The sequence below is a fragment of the Festucalex cinctus genome, chromosome 7, assembly GCF_051991245.1.
Source record: "Festucalex cinctus isolate MCC-2025b chromosome 7, RoL_Fcin_1.0, whole genome shotgun sequence".
NCBI classification, from domain to species: Eukaryota; Metazoa; Chordata; class Actinopteri; order Syngnathiformes; family Syngnathidae; genus Festucalex; species Festucalex cinctus.
In genome coordinates, this window is record NC_135417.1 from 13463929 (window position 1) to 13479252 (window position 15324).

The window sequence follows — 15324 nt, forward strand, 5'->3', positions numbered from 1 at the left end:
GGAAACGAGGCATCAGCACTGATATCATCATACACTTTTTGTGACATGATTCAGAGCTGCATTGAAAACTATGATTTGGGACGGGCGATCGGGCCGATAGCAGGACACCTTTCACGGTATCGGTACTCGCGATGGCTATCGATCGCTATACTGGTGTCGGCTCCGCTCTTGTGGCCGTTTTGGGTCAGGAACTAAAGGCTGAAATAGTTCTTTTGCATCGATTGACCGCCACAGGGGGCGCCACTCAGAGAGCACATAAGTCTCATCTGCAGTTGTACTCAATCATTTCATTCGCTCTGAAGTGCAGACAGATCTTTGTGTATTGATAGAGTGCATCGTCATCGACTCCTGCATTGCTATGAGATGAATGACAAACGGAGAAGGTGAAACAGCAAACGGAAGTACAGAGCAGCCTTTCAAATTAAAAGCATGGATTTCAAAACCAGACATCGTTAAAAGATGGTCGATATTACTAAATGTCGTATTGAATTGAATTTTTTGCACTTCATTGTGTTCCTTAACAGGAAGTTGTTTTTTTCAAATTCATTTTATTGTGTGCTCTATGCAAAAGGACTTTTAAATTTTATCATTTTTAAATTTGCTATAATTGGGATAAATAAGTCTTTAAAAAATCAATAATAATCTGTTATTGTTTTTTTGGAAATTTGATGTATTATACTAATGGTATCGGCACTTGGTATCGTATCGGTGAGTACTGAAGATTTGAGTATCGGTCTCAAAAAAGTGGTGTCGAACATCCCTAAATATGATTGATAAGATATATCATATTAGGGATGTTCAATACCACTTTTTTTAGACCGATATCAGTACGAGCACTCGACTGAGTGGTCACCAATACTGATACCAAGTACGGATACAACTAGTACTTTTGATACATGCAATTTCTATTAAACCAATGTTTAATATGAATAATAATATTAATTCCAATCAAAATATGTTAGCTGTACAACTTTTTTTCAACCGATAGTGGTATTGGCTTCCATTGCGAGAAAAAAGGCCGGTATCTGCATGATACCACTCGCCCATCCCCAATGCATACTGCATTTTCAAAAACTATATTTTTTTTTTTAACAATTTGATCTGTCTCATGTCTGATCTATTATCTTAATCTACTATCATAAAACTATATAGTAATATAATATTCTACATGATTAATTTAAGAATAAACATTGATTATACAATATAATATTCCATTTTTAAAATCATTCCAATCTATATATTTTTTTCCTGATATGTGTACTCATTTTATGAGACAATCACAGATGATGAACAGTCAATACTGCATGCATTTTAGAGGAAAGGGCAACCAAGCGCCATCTGGTGGCCATACTGTGCATATGTAGAACCAAAGCAGCAGTGTTATTAGATGGTTGATACATTTGCTGACAGCTGCTGAATAAATCTCACCTCTTACCTCTTACTTAAAAGTAAAAAAAAATCAAATAAAAACAATGACATGATAAATGACAAAAATGTCAGTGAAAAAGAGTGAACAAGATGGGCGTAGTCATGCCTAATGAAGCTTTCGACAGATGAAGCCTTGCATGAGTCTTTCCTTTGATATGGTCTTCTTCCTGTACCCCACAACCTTGGATTGACCCTCCTCCTTGAACCTGCCCTCTGACCAAATCCCCTCCATTTTGTCTTCATTCCCTCTGCTCTGCCCATCCGCCTCTCTTCCATCTCGGCATGGACCCGCACGAGCAGATGTACCCGGCGCTTTCCATCTCCCACGTAGAGGAGGCAAAAAGTCCCGTCAGCATCCCTTACTGGTGTAAGAAAGGCTGGAGCCGATGCCAGGCACGCCCCTTCTTAGTGGTGCCCTATCGCTGCTTAGGTAAGAACCAAACAGACGACTGCAAGAAACAAATCGTGACTCAAAGTGTGTCTATGAGTGCGCTGTTATAAAATAGGCACCGCCTTCAAATCGTTTTTTGGAGTAAATGGTCACAAGTATGCCGACCGACGAGTCGCTCAATGTAGATAGAGTGTGGGTTGTTCCCACTCAGTAACGCTGTGAATGCTCTTTTGTCGATAATGGATGGATACCGTTGCAAATAAAGGACACAAACGAAATAAGTTTGTACTTGTGGTGGAGTGTGGGAAGCAAATGAGACAAATGACCTCAAGCTGCTGATTAATACACACTGAAGGATGGGAGGGCTGGAATAGGACATTGATCATTCAATTGAATTGCTGCAGTACAGAGCTGGAGACTTTTTTTTTTCCCAACTACTTTTAAAACTCACTCATGATCATGAACTTTGTTTAGTGACTGAAAGGACAAGGAATATGATTTTTTTTTTTTTTTTTTGTTTTTGCACCAAATGTTCAACACTCGAAGGCGGTCTTGTTGCCATATCTAAGACGTAGTACTGGAATGCCTGAATTTCCCCCTTTCAAACTAGACATGGTCATCTCGTCATCGACACACATACCAAGTTTAACAACAACCAATTTTTGTTTGAAATTGTCCGAACCATGACAATGAAACAATTGCCATCTGTGTTCTTGCTGCTCTGAAAGTGTGCAGTGCGCTCGACATCACGCAGCACACGCATGCTAATTTCACTGACATTCACAAATACTTTCCCCCCCAAATGGAATATCTGTTGCGGTACCAAAAGTGACCTGTGTAATGTTTGCCACAGGCCATGCAGAGTGCTGTAAGTTTCCAAGAAGAAGGGCAGCAGTCGGAGTCGGGATAGAAGAAGCTAGGCTAACGGTTAGCTTGTCTGCTAAATGCATTGAGGCTTTAACTATTGCGCTGAATGACCCGTTTGACAGACATTTGCTCGTCTATTTGGAGTAATTCAGTCCTTGCGGCTCGTTTTTGAGATTGTCGTCCTCTCGAATGCCTGATTTTGTAGCAGCATTTTAAAAAATTAAGCGGGGGTAAATATTGTTTTTGTAAAGAAATATTCTCTGACTCAGTGACATTTTATTTCTGTAGCACGAACAACCTCACCTGTAAAATGCTGCATATAAAAGATGAGGAAAATTTGATGTTAATATTGCAATAAAAATAACGAAATAAGATGAAATTATTCATACAGCCCCTTTCACCGATCAGTATAAGTGTGCCGGGATCCTAAATGTGTATGACCGGGATTCTGAAATGATAATCTTGCAATCACAGTATGCATGACATCACTCCCATGTGATACAAAATGAGTTTGAATGTAAACAAAGAATTGCCTTTTTCAAACAGGCGATAGTTTGTGACTGGCGAGTAACGGAAAAAAGGATTGCGCCTGCCTCATTTGGCCCTCTCACTCCTCTCTGTTGCTTCACTTGACTTCATTTTGGCACCAGTTAGCGTCTCTCTCCAACCTGGCAATACCTCTCCGCAATAATTTCATCGGGAAAAGGGTTGCATATCCCGCCCCCAAACACAATGTCGCTCTGTGATTGGTCCGAACGAACGGCGGTTATCTGCGGGAGCGGTACAAGATGTATTCTCCGGAGAATTCATCTTGCTCCTCGGAGCAAGGTTAGTCTCTCTCAGTATATCCTCACAGTTGTACCATAAACAAACGGCAGAAGTCATATAGCGCCAATAATCGCCACACAATAAAACACTACGGCCAAAACACTGCACTAGTACGACGCAAAAAGGGTGTCAAGTGTAAACTAAGTGAGAAAGCTGTTTGTAAACAGGCTGCCTATGAATGCGTACACAAGAGCAAGCGCCAGTTCACTCCGCCAAAGAATGTCAAAGCCGGAAACACTGAAAAGGGTCCAAAATGCGTTAGCGTGATGCTCAATGAACACTAAGTGACAAAAAAGGAGGGAAAAGTACAAATGAAGGAGAAAATTGGCAGAGCCGTTGTAAGAGGCTGCCAACTCATGCACTCCATCTTTGATGACACACACAGAAATTAGTAACACCAAAATGCTGATAACATATGAAGGTACCTTCTCAGGCACAAAATAATGGCAACTTCTCATCAGCACTTGCAACAACAGGTCGCACTGCACACCACAAGATAATCGCACAGGATTATCGTTTAGAGGCAATCAATAATCAGGTCTTGGCTGACTTTGAGGGGGGGGGGGAAAGAGAAGAGATATTCCGGTTAACAGTTCCCCGTATTGGAACCCCGTGAGCCCAAACCTGGACTGTAGCATATACATTAAGCTCTCTGTGTATTTCCATGTTGCTACAGAAGATGAATATGTGAGTGAGGCCCTGCTGGTTCCAGACCGATGCCGCTTCCTCCACCAGGAGAAGATGGATGCCTGCGAGAGTTACGTGTACTGGCACAACATTGCAAAAGAGGTGTGATATATGGAAATACTGTACATGGACATGCCGGCGATGCTTTCATATGTGTTGTTAAAGCATTTGAATGTTCGTCTCCTTAAGGCGTGCACCGTAGACAATCTGGAGCTTCATAGCTATGGGATGCTTTTGCCGTGTGGGGAAAATTTCCGCGGGGTGGAGTATGTTTGCTGCCCGGGTCGAAGCAGCGCCAGCAGTAAGGCGGAACTTGAAGAACGAGAACTCCTCGCTGGTCGCCAGACCTCGCAGAATCGCGCAATACCCAATTCTGCGTAAGTCGCCACTGACCGATTCGACTTAGTACGCGGAGGTTTATGATCGCCATCTTTTATTTCTACAGCGCCAAAGTGATGCAACCCACCCCGAGCCCCTCCCCCGACACCGACATGTACGAGACGGACATGGAGGACGAGGATGACGAGGTGGTGGAGGAAGACGAGGAAGAGGAAGAAGAGGACGAGGTGGACGATGAGCCAATGGAAGAAGAGGATGAGGAGGAGCCCGTAGCAGTGAGAAACCCGGAGAAGTACGAGTACCCCATCGACTCGGGTCCCTACCAGACGGCGGACTATCTGGACTCGTCCTACTATGACAAAAGCTACAAAGCCACGACCTCGCCACCTCTGATGAAAGGAGACAGCGGTACTTGTACTCATCCCCTCTTGATGAACACAACTATTAATTACATCAATATTCATGTACTTCCATAGGGTTTCACTTTTTTTCCACATATTACTGCCCAAAATGGATTTGTCTTTTTTTTTTTTTCCTTCAGACCATATCCTGCTGTTACTACAATTTACCATCATTTCCAGACAATTTGGTGCTCCTTTTATTCAAATGCATTGAATTCTACTAATGCAGCTAATTCGGGGCTAGAAAAAAAATCATAATCACGATTATTCAAACGATTGGTACAAAACAAGAACATGTTTAAGCATTTAAAAATATTAAGACCAATAAAAAAAATACAATAAAAATAGAAACCCTATAATTATGTAAGTCCCTTTTGGGCCAAACAGAATTTATCATAATATTTATTTATTTATTTATTTATTTATTTATTTATTTATGTTGGCAAAAACTTGAAATTGGATTGCAGCATGTGCACTGCAGTAGGACGATCATTTATTTTTTTGGTACAAAAAAAGAAAATGTTTACACATTTAAAAATATTAAGACCAATTTAAAAAAATAGACTACACTACAATTATGTAAGTTTCTTTTGAATCTAATAGAATTTGTAATAATATTTATGTATTTATTCATTTATTTATTTATGTTGGCAAAAACTTGAAATTGTAGTGCAGCATGTGCACTGTACATTTGGTATAAAACGAGAAAATGTTTAAACGTAAAGAAAAAAATAAAAAGTAATACAAATAAAATTATTTGAAACACTATAATTATGCAAAGTTCCTTTTGAATGAAACAAAATGTATTAATTGAGTTATTTTAAACTTTAAAAAAGGTGCAAATAAATGATTAGGAATATTTTTTTTTTACGGCTGTGCTGATTTTGTAATTGTGGAATGTAATAATTGTAATTGAAAATGTGAGAAACAAAAAATGAAGTACTGAATATTTTCCTAATGCACCATAATTTTCAACTTTAAAGCAAGGCAAAGTGAAAGCAATCAGCTCTATTTCCTGTCGCTTCCATTGCAGTGACAAGCACTCGACCCACAGATGGCGTGGATGTTTATTTTGAGAAGCCAGTGGATGACACAGAGCACGCCAACTTCCTGCGAGCCAAAACAGACCTCGAGGAACAGCGGATGAAGCGGATCAATGAGGTGAATTTCACAGGGTGGAAAGAATATGAACATCATCATAAAGTCAAACATTTTTAGCATTAGCATTCTGAGTCCATGGGAAACAGCTCAACTCCTGTCCTCATAAAAAAAAAAAAAGCATACAAGCATGGGAAGAACACGCAACGCGATATTTATACATGCTAAAATTCAAGTACATACCTAAAGCTGATGTACAAGAATAATATACACGAAAAAGGAGTGTCCTAAATTTTCACTAGAGTTTGGATAAAATGTTGCAATGTTATCACATTATGCATATTTATATATAGCACACACAATTTAGATAAACGAGGACTCGGCTTCGAGTCCAGACTCGGGCCTTCCTGGGTGGAGTTTGCATGTTTTCCCCGTGCCTGCATGGGTCTTCTCCGGGTACTCCGGTCTCCTCCCACATTCCAAAGACATGCATGGCAGGTTCATTGGGCGCTCCGAATTGTCCCGAGGTGTGCTTGTGAGTGCGGATGGTTGTTGGTCTCTGTGTGCCCTGCGATTGGCTGGCAACCGGTCCAGGGTGTAATAACCCCGCCTACTGCCCAGAGCCAGCTGAGATAGGCGCCAGCACCCCCCGCGACCCTTGTGAGGAATAAGTGGTCATGAAAATGGATGGATGGAATTTACATAAACGGTATCTGTGTTCCATATCAGCTGGCACCCTGAGGAACTGCCAGGGTGCTTTTTTGATCTGGGTTTTGACTTCATTATCGCATATCATATAATCACATCTCATACATTGGTTAACATTTTTTGAGCAGTACATTTTGTGACAGCAATAAAGCAGGCATCTCATAAATTCATATAGCACAGAAATATTAAGACCAATTAAAAAATTGTTATGTTATGTAAGTTCCTTTTGAACCAAACAGAATTTATCATATTTATGTATTTATTTATTTTTTTATTTATTTGTGCAAGCAAAAACTTGAAGTTGGAGTGCACTGTGCAGTAAGGCGATCATTTATTTCTTTTTGGTACAACACCCGAAAATGTTTAAATGTAAAAAGCAAATATTAAGGCACAACTCTTTGAAACACTATAATTATGCAAGTTCCTTTTGGATGAAACAAAAAAGGTGCTCAGTAGCTACATTGCATCTCCCAACTTGAAGGTTCTGCAATTGTTCCGGACCGAATATAGTCTTTTATTTTTTATTTTTTATTTTTCTCAACAAAAGCGCAGCTCATGACAGACTCGAAATAACTCTTAAGATTGTTCAAGGTTGTCCAGTCAATTAATTAGGTCATGTCGTCAACATAAAAAACAATCATGAAGTTCACTAATTCATGTTGAGCACACATAAAGAGTTGGAATGATTAAACTGGGTTATCATTTAATTATCGGTTTGTGTGCCCTGATTGAAACAATTTGGTGCCTGACGAAAGACACTCAACAATAAAATGTCCCCTTAAGTCAAAATGTTGTCAAGCTCTGAATCATTTCGGGCTTTTCCCTTAATATCGTAAGCAAGCAGTCTTATGACCACGTCGATGTAGTTTGGATGGAAAAAGCGCGCTTGGCTGTTTCCCCACTTGACATCTTTCCATTTGTTAGATCATGAAGGAGTGGGCTGAAGCAGACAACGAGTCAAAGAATCTGCCAAAGTCAGAGCAGCAAGCCCTAAATGAGGTATGCATGTCAGGTGGCATCATGGCGGCGCCATTTTACGCCATCGTCATCTCTCCGCAGCATTTCCAGAACGTTCTGCAGACGCTGGAGGAACAAGTGGCGGGCGAGAGGCAGAGGCTGGTGGAGACGCATCTGGCCAGGGTGGAGTCCATCCTCAACAACAACCGCCGCCTGGCCCTGGAAAACTACCTGAGCGCAGTCCAGTCTGATGAGCCACAGGTAAAAGATAGAACCGCCTCGTCGCAAAATGGCCGCTCGAAAGCTTCCTCTCGCCCTTGCAGCCGGAGCGCGTGCTGCAGGCTCTCAAGCGATACATGGCGGCCGAGCAGAAGGACCGCAGACACACGCTCAGGCACTACCAGCATATCGTGGCCGTCGACCCGCAGAAGGCTGAGCAGATGAAATTCCAGGTGCTTTGAAATGTACCGCTGACGACGGGTTCAATAAACTGATGACAAAATAAGATCAAGGGTCTATTCATCTTCTTGAAGTTGCAGTCAAATGTAGATTTTGCTGACTATAGAACCAACTCTGTTCCTTGTCCTTTTTTCTCTGTGAAGTTGGTTGACTTCCAAGTTGTAATTCTCAAATATTTGGGGGAATCATTTATTGTCTGTACTGTGACGCAGGGTCCGGGTTCAATTCAGGGCCAGATCCATTGCAAATTGCCTTTTTTCCAGGTGTACACACATCTGCATGTGATCGAGGAAAGGATGAACCAGAGTCTGGCGCTGCTCTACAAGGATCCTATCTTGGCTGAGGAACTCCATGATGATATCCGTATGTTGGAATATTTTTTTGGGTGCATTGGAAAAATTCATGACATTTATTGCCGAGTTATTTCCTACTTTATCAATATTGACTGATATTGTATTTTTCAAACAGTGGAATTGTTAACTCATTCACTCGCCGCCATTTTCACTTGAAGCGACCCCCTTCGCTCCCAGCTGTTTTACTGGGTTTTGACCGATTTTGCAAGGCCCACAGAATATTGTGTTCTATTTCTATAAAAACATGGAACCTACCAAAAGAAAAATTAAAGTCTCTTCTTTTATTAGAAAAAAAAAAAGTATGTTTCTATCTGTTTCCGTTTTGCAGCAATTAGCATTAGGATGTAACTAAATTTAATCGAAATTTACATTCCTGGTGAAAAGACTGTCAAAAAGAGCTTGTTGCAACATGGCCCTGGCTGATCTCCTATTTTCTGCTGCCACCTGCTGGCCATTAACTACCATTGCTTTAAGCTGTTCATGTCAGAAGCTGCATCAAAGCCTTCTTCTGTATGCTCTTGCATCAAAATAAAAAAAAAAGTCTAAATATGTTTTTGGGAGTGAATGACAAAGTATTAAAAAGGTATTTACACGTCCTTGGGTTTGAACGAGTTAAAGACGACTGTGTTCCCTGTAGAAGAGCTAGTGCGGGCGGAGCGTGGCGACATCAGCGAGCTCATGACCACGTCCTTCTCCGAGACGCACACCACCGAGGAGCTTCTGCCAGCTGAGAGCGAGGAAGAGAAGGATGATGAGGAAGAAGAGGAGAGAGAATTCCAGAACAGACCTTATCCTCCGCGTGTGGGTACGTATTGTTTGGATCGTGTTCCATCTATCGCGCTAGGCTGTTATTTTCTAACATTGTCTTTCCTCCTTGTCACGACAGACCTGCAGTCAAATAAGAAAGGTGAGCAAGGATTCACACTGTCCACCTATCGATTATACGCAAGGGCTTGCGGATATGGAGGGGTTGTACAAAAAGGGGTCAAAAAGTACCTTGTGGGCCGAATAATGGCTCAGTGCTATGGTGGTTGTGGGTTCAATCCCATGCCATTGTGAGCACGTGGAAGTATCCTTGAGCAAGCTACTGAACCCCCAATTGCTCCTGATGCTGCGTCATCAGTAGGTGAATGACGAGTCAAAATGTCAAGCGCTTTGAGGGCTCCGGAAGGTGGAAAAGCGCTCTAGAAATCAAGTGCCGTTAATAATGCTCCGTTCCTATCCAGCCCGTCTTCCATGTTTCTCTTCACTAATACACCCCATTCATGATCAGGATCGTTGTCAGGCTTCTGCAAAGCTTGCTGATTAGCTGATCATTAGATTCAGCTGCGCCGAAGGAGGGAGACATGGAAAACAGGCTGGATAAGTTCGGGCTCTCGAGGGCTCTATCCTATCGAGTCATTTTTCACACTCAAGTATTTAGAACGCAAGATAAGCCGAATGCTTCTTGTAAAATTGCTAAGTATGATTTTCTTTCTTCATAGGATCTCTTATTAAATGAGGTGTTCTTTGACCCAATGCGATGTTTTGTTTTGTTTTGTTTGTGTGTGTTTACAGGAGATGAATATGACTATGCCACATCTGAGAAGGCTCCTACTTATGAATATGAGGAAAAGGTAGGATGGGTAAAAACGAGGGCTGTCAGGCGATTGAAATTTTCAATTGTCGCTTGACTCGCTTGACTTCAATAGTTAGCTCACCATTAATCACAAATTTGATATCCGTTCTAAATGTAGAATAAAATGTCAAATGTTAAGTGAGGGGGAATGTTAAACTAGTAGAAATATGGCTGCATCTTTTAGTCATCTCATAATAATTCATAAAATTGAGTTCAAATTAAAAAGATGTACTGTACTGTAAAAACAAGTGTAACATTGATATTTTCTGCCACGAGATGGCCTTGACACATGCACGGGTTTTGGCCACGATTTTGTCGTGCTATTTTAGGGCACGAACTGGGAGGTTCCCGCACTCTTCACGACTAGTTCACGCAGCGTTCACGACGAGTTCACGAATGCGTGACCATTCCCAAGGGTAACCCTAACCCTAACCCACAGCCCTAGTAAAAACAGATCGATTTTGCTGCATAACTTATAATCCACAAACAAAATATGAGTCGGAATGCAACGTTTCGGCAAGTGAGGGCACATGCAACATATTATTGTAAGGACGGACTTCTCCTTCAACGCAATGTTCAAGCAATGGTTCGTTAGCGTCTCAATGTTGTGGCACATTGTGTTCTTCCCTTGTAGATCAACACCTCTGTGGAGCTCAAGCAGGTTGTCTACAAGCCAGACGAGATTGAGAGAGATGAACTGGTAGGAGTGACGATGATCACTGTTGAAGACATTTGCGAAATCCTCACTTGGCATCTTTCTTTCCAAAGCAACCTGACGCTTTGGAGACATTTAACCGCGGAGCCATGGTGGGATTGTTGGTGGTGGCCGTGGCCATCGCCATGGTGATGGTCATCAGTCTGTTGCTGGTGCGCAGGAAGCCCTATGGCACCATCAGCCACGGCATTGTTGAGGTAGGACGAGAATGACACTTGGCCCACCACTGACCTTCACTTGAACAATCTCTTCTCAACATTACGGGATCTGTCTTCATAGACAGCCCATTTTTAAAGATTTTACACTCGAGCCCTGAATGTTTGTTAAAGGGCTCATGTTCAAATTTTCCACACACTCAAATCGTGACTTGACTTTGGATCGACTATTTATTTTTGCTGTCCCTCGATCAGCCAAAAAATGATCTGTTCAAAACAGCCTGTTTTGGGGGCGTGTCACTTCTATGTGAATAGCTGCACCAGGCCACGCCTAAGCCACACCCTTCTCTCTGGATTTTGTTGTTGTGGTACAACCGTACCAATTTGAGCCAGACAGACATGACTTTGACACATTTGAGAACTATTTTAATATGTGGAAAAGTGGCCCAACGTTTTACCGTAAGAAATAGTAGCATTAACGTTACTACAGAGACTATGTTGTAGTGTTAGTTTGGGATTGTTTAGGCAGTGGTTCTTTTGCCGTTACGGCAACTCTCCTGCAAGCGTTATTTTGCCGTGAATGCTTGTAGACATTTACAAGCGGTTATGAATAACACCAATGTGCACATTTAGTCTACTGCGCAGTCGCAATGTGCAGAGGCCAACCCAAGACACGCTTAGAACCGCCCCCTCATTTGAATTAACATTTCGAACTGACAGTGTGTGCAGCATGAAATAAATAAATGTGAGAGCAGAGCGTTTTTATTTATTGATTGATATTTAATTCTATTTATCGATTTATTTTTGTAATTATTTCGACATTTGATATTTATTTTTATTTTTTGAATCTTGTTTTTTTTTTTACTTTTATTTATTTATTTTTGTTTTTAATGTCCATTTATATATTTTTTTGTATTTAATTTTTAATGATATTTTTATATCTGTTTTTATTTTGACTTTTAGTCATTGATCTATTTTGAATTTTGTCAGTTTTGTTCCTCCACAGCAGAGGATTGTTGCAACCATAATACGATACTGATGGTGAAATATCACAAATTTTGGCTGGTGCGAATGCACTCTCCTGCCTATATACTGCTCCGTCCCTTGTCCGAAACGCAAATGAGCACCGCACGTGTGCAGTGCGCTGTTCTAAAAATAGTAGTTTGGGAGTCACTGTCAACAGCCCTCTGATTGATAGAAAAGCCCACTAAAGTGCATTTTGCTTGTATGAAAGCTTTAAAGTTTCTGTGTGATGATTGAGCTCATTTTTGTGTCCACCAGGTGGACCCCATGCTGACCCCAGAGGAGCGACAGCTCACCAAAATGCAAAACCACGGCTACGAAAACCCCACTTACAAATTCTTTGAGCAGATGAACTGAGTTCGTAGCAAGCCGACCGCTGGTTTTCGGCGGCGGCGTCCCGGTGCTGCACCGACCGCGCCGCCTGTAACGGATTGAGATTTGGTGAATTAACTGGATAAACTAACTCAGCCTTTAGTCCATACCTATTGTAAATGACCAACGACATCAATCATCATTACCAAAATGTGAATAGTGAATATTACACTTCACCTGCTGTAATCTCCATTGGATTAGATCCTGCTGCATACAGTAGAAAAGATTCCCATTGAAACAATCGTCACAGTGGCATGACTTGACCTAGTGACACACCAGAAACTGAATGGTGCATAATGCTTTTTAATATTTATTTTGAATATTTATATTGTCTCACATAGATAATATTGTATCCGCGTAGATGAGTGCGATAGGTCGCCGGTTCATCCTCATTTAGCACCACATAGGACCAATTGAGGGAAATTTACCGTCATCATCTCCAACATTTCCAATGAGGTCGTATAGATATTCCTTTAAAAGTAGAATTGATTTACTTCTGAGTATCAGCCCTCAACACTCGCTTTTAATAAATTGGCAGATATACAACAAAAATATTCCGTTGAGCCTAATTAGGTTTATTTGTACAGAACCCTTGATAAATGTAAAACAGAATATAGATTTCATGAAAGCATGACAACTCGGTGTATGAAGAAGCTGCTGTAACTATTTGTGTTGTTCCCGTCACTGCTTCTTAGAAAGTCGCCGTTCCTGTAAATAACATCGGGCGTACAGTTGGGCCCCGAATGATTGCTGCCCCGTTCAGATTGTGAGTTATTTGTCCAATCTTCTGCCTGGAATTGACACGACGCAGCAGAAGTTGACTTGAAGCCTATTTAAGATATTGGATTTGATTTGTCGTCTTTGACATTTTGAATCCACATTCTTTTGCATCGTTCCAAAGGATCCTGCTTACTTTGAGCGCCATTTGGAACCCTTTGAACATGAGGCAGCTTAGTGATGAGAACACGCAATGAATATCTTCAGCCACTTTCCTTGTGTCGATCCAGTCAGAAGATAAGCGCTTACTTCGTTGACGGTGCGATTCATTCCGGGCTCAAGTGTGTCCTCCTAGTAGTAGACGTCCTGGTAGAGGTTTCTTTAAGTCATCGGTGTAACGGAATAATACATCAACTAGTGCATTGTGCTGTAAACGAGAAGGAGAAGCATTTTCCTTACATGGCTGATTGAAAACGGACTGTTGTAAAAAACCAGCACAAGACGACACAGTAACTTCTTTCTGAATGTATTTAAGGTCGATGTTGAGATTCCATTTCCCTTCGTGACTTGATTTGTCATTCCCAGACGTTCGGACGCGCGACGTGCATTGACGCTCTCGTCAGTAATTTGTAGCAGCCTGCTCACAATTTGTCAGGTGAGTGTCAAGGCAGAGGAATTGAAAAGGTGTCAAATACTGAGTGCAGTTTATTGTGTCAGTGTGTGTATTTGATTCTTGAAAAAACAGCACACGTAGTTATAAGTAGTGATAGTACGTCATTCAGCGACTCGTCTTGACATCTTAACACCAAATATTAGCACTCGATCGATGCTTTGATACATTCCCCCCCCCCCATCTTAGCTGTGTGTGTCATTTTACGAAGCCACTTGGAGGTCATGTTGCAGGATGTGCAGATAATCCCCTTTTTTTGGAGATGATGCAAAAAAAAAAAAAAAAAACCACACACACGGGAGGTGTGACGGTGTGATTCAAGAGGCGGGTTGCGTTCCGATGAGTCGCAGCGTGTGTATAATTTGTACAGCTACGTTAGTGAATGTCCACAGTTTATCGATACTACTGAAACCATAGATGAGAATAAGCTTGCCTGTTTTGATTTTGATCGCAAAAACCACCACTGAGGGTTCCCTACCAGCATTTAGCAGACGTAGTAAGGTATGCAATACCGTAGTTACCCCCAATCACATTTATACACGTGTCCTCTCTTCAATTCTCTCCCTGTGAAATATTCAAAATGTTGAGATTTTAAATTGCTGCGTTATTGCCTTTTACAATGCTGTGTTTTGGGTGCAATGATATTGTATTTTTTATTTATACTGGACGTTATAATCAGTTGGTTCAAGGGTCATGCTTTTCACCTGTCATTTTAGAAGCGTGTATAGTCAAACGATGACATGTTGAAGATAAATGTGAATCGTAGTCAGATGTCTGCAGCCTAATTGACAGCGACAGCGTGGCACTAAGCACAATCCAAACAAATGCTCTCGATGCGCTGGGGATGGCGAGTTGACTACATTTCCCGTGAGCAATTCATGAATGATTGATTTGTGAAATATTATTTTCAGGTGAAGGTTCTGAACTCCTGTTTTCAGGGCAGAATAATGCTGCCCCGGAGAGTTGTCATAGCTGATCTGTCTCCGTGGATACATCTTCACTTTCCATCGCTGTTGCTGGGCTTCTTGAGACAGCAAAGTCGTTGCAGTTGAATCCAAAATGCCTCTGCTGGTGGCAATCAAGTAGCACGTTCCATTTGGATCCAAGTTGCGATAAATCATCAGACAGAGGTTCGATTATTAATCATGCCCATCCCTGGCTCGTGCACAGATAGACAGAAATATATCACTCTGGTTCTATACCAACACTAAGAGAAAATGTTTGTTTGTTTGTTTGTTTTCCCCCCCATACGATCCTTTGACCAAAGCCATGTATCAAGAAGAAGCAGATATTCTAATTTGACAAAAAAAAAAAAGTGTTCTCTGTTGTGTAAATGTACTTGCAAGCATTCGGAGGCTGTAAAAAACACACCAAGCTAATTGATAGTGTAATAAAATGGAATGACCCATAAACTGCTGTTCCTTTTTTTCCATTGATCTTCACTTGCACCTTTTCTAATCTGACACATCTGCAAAAGCATCACACTAGCAGTAGTAGAACTGAAAGTCAACCTTAGAGATTTCTTGACAAAAATATTT

The 15324-nt window shown here is 41.3% G+C and overlaps 1 protein-coding gene across 1 annotated transcript in view; it reads left to right on the forward strand.

The window, feature by feature from the left end:
* The window catches only part of aplp1 (amyloid beta (A4) precursor-like protein 1), a 37872-nt gene extending 22674 nt beyond the window's left edge, over positions 1–15198 (forward strand). The window contains exons 3-17 of the mRNA XM_077525887.1: positions 1729–1858; positions 4191–4303; positions 4391–4578; positions 4647–4948; positions 5975–6102; positions 7672–7746; positions 7807–7965; positions 8028–8156; positions 8427–8526; positions 9154–9321; positions 9403–9423; positions 10074–10132; positions 10769–10834; positions 10903–11046; positions 12286–15198. Of these exons, the coding sequence (XP_077382013.1) occupies positions 1729–1858; positions 4191–4303; positions 4391–4578; positions 4647–4948; positions 5975–6102; positions 7672–7746; positions 7807–7965; positions 8028–8156; positions 8427–8526; positions 9154–9321; positions 9403–9423; positions 10074–10132; positions 10769–10834; positions 10903–11046; positions 12286–12384 (1881 nt within the window). The 3' untranslated portion in view covers positions 12385–15198. The remainder of the gene's footprint in view (positions 1–1728; positions 1859–4190; positions 4304–4390; positions 4579–4646; positions 4949–5974; positions 6103–7671; positions 7747–7806; positions 7966–8027; positions 8157–8426; positions 8527–9153; positions 9322–9402; positions 9424–10073; positions 10133–10768; positions 10835–10902; positions 11047–12285) is intronic.
* Positions 15199–15324: the final 126 nt, after the last annotated feature.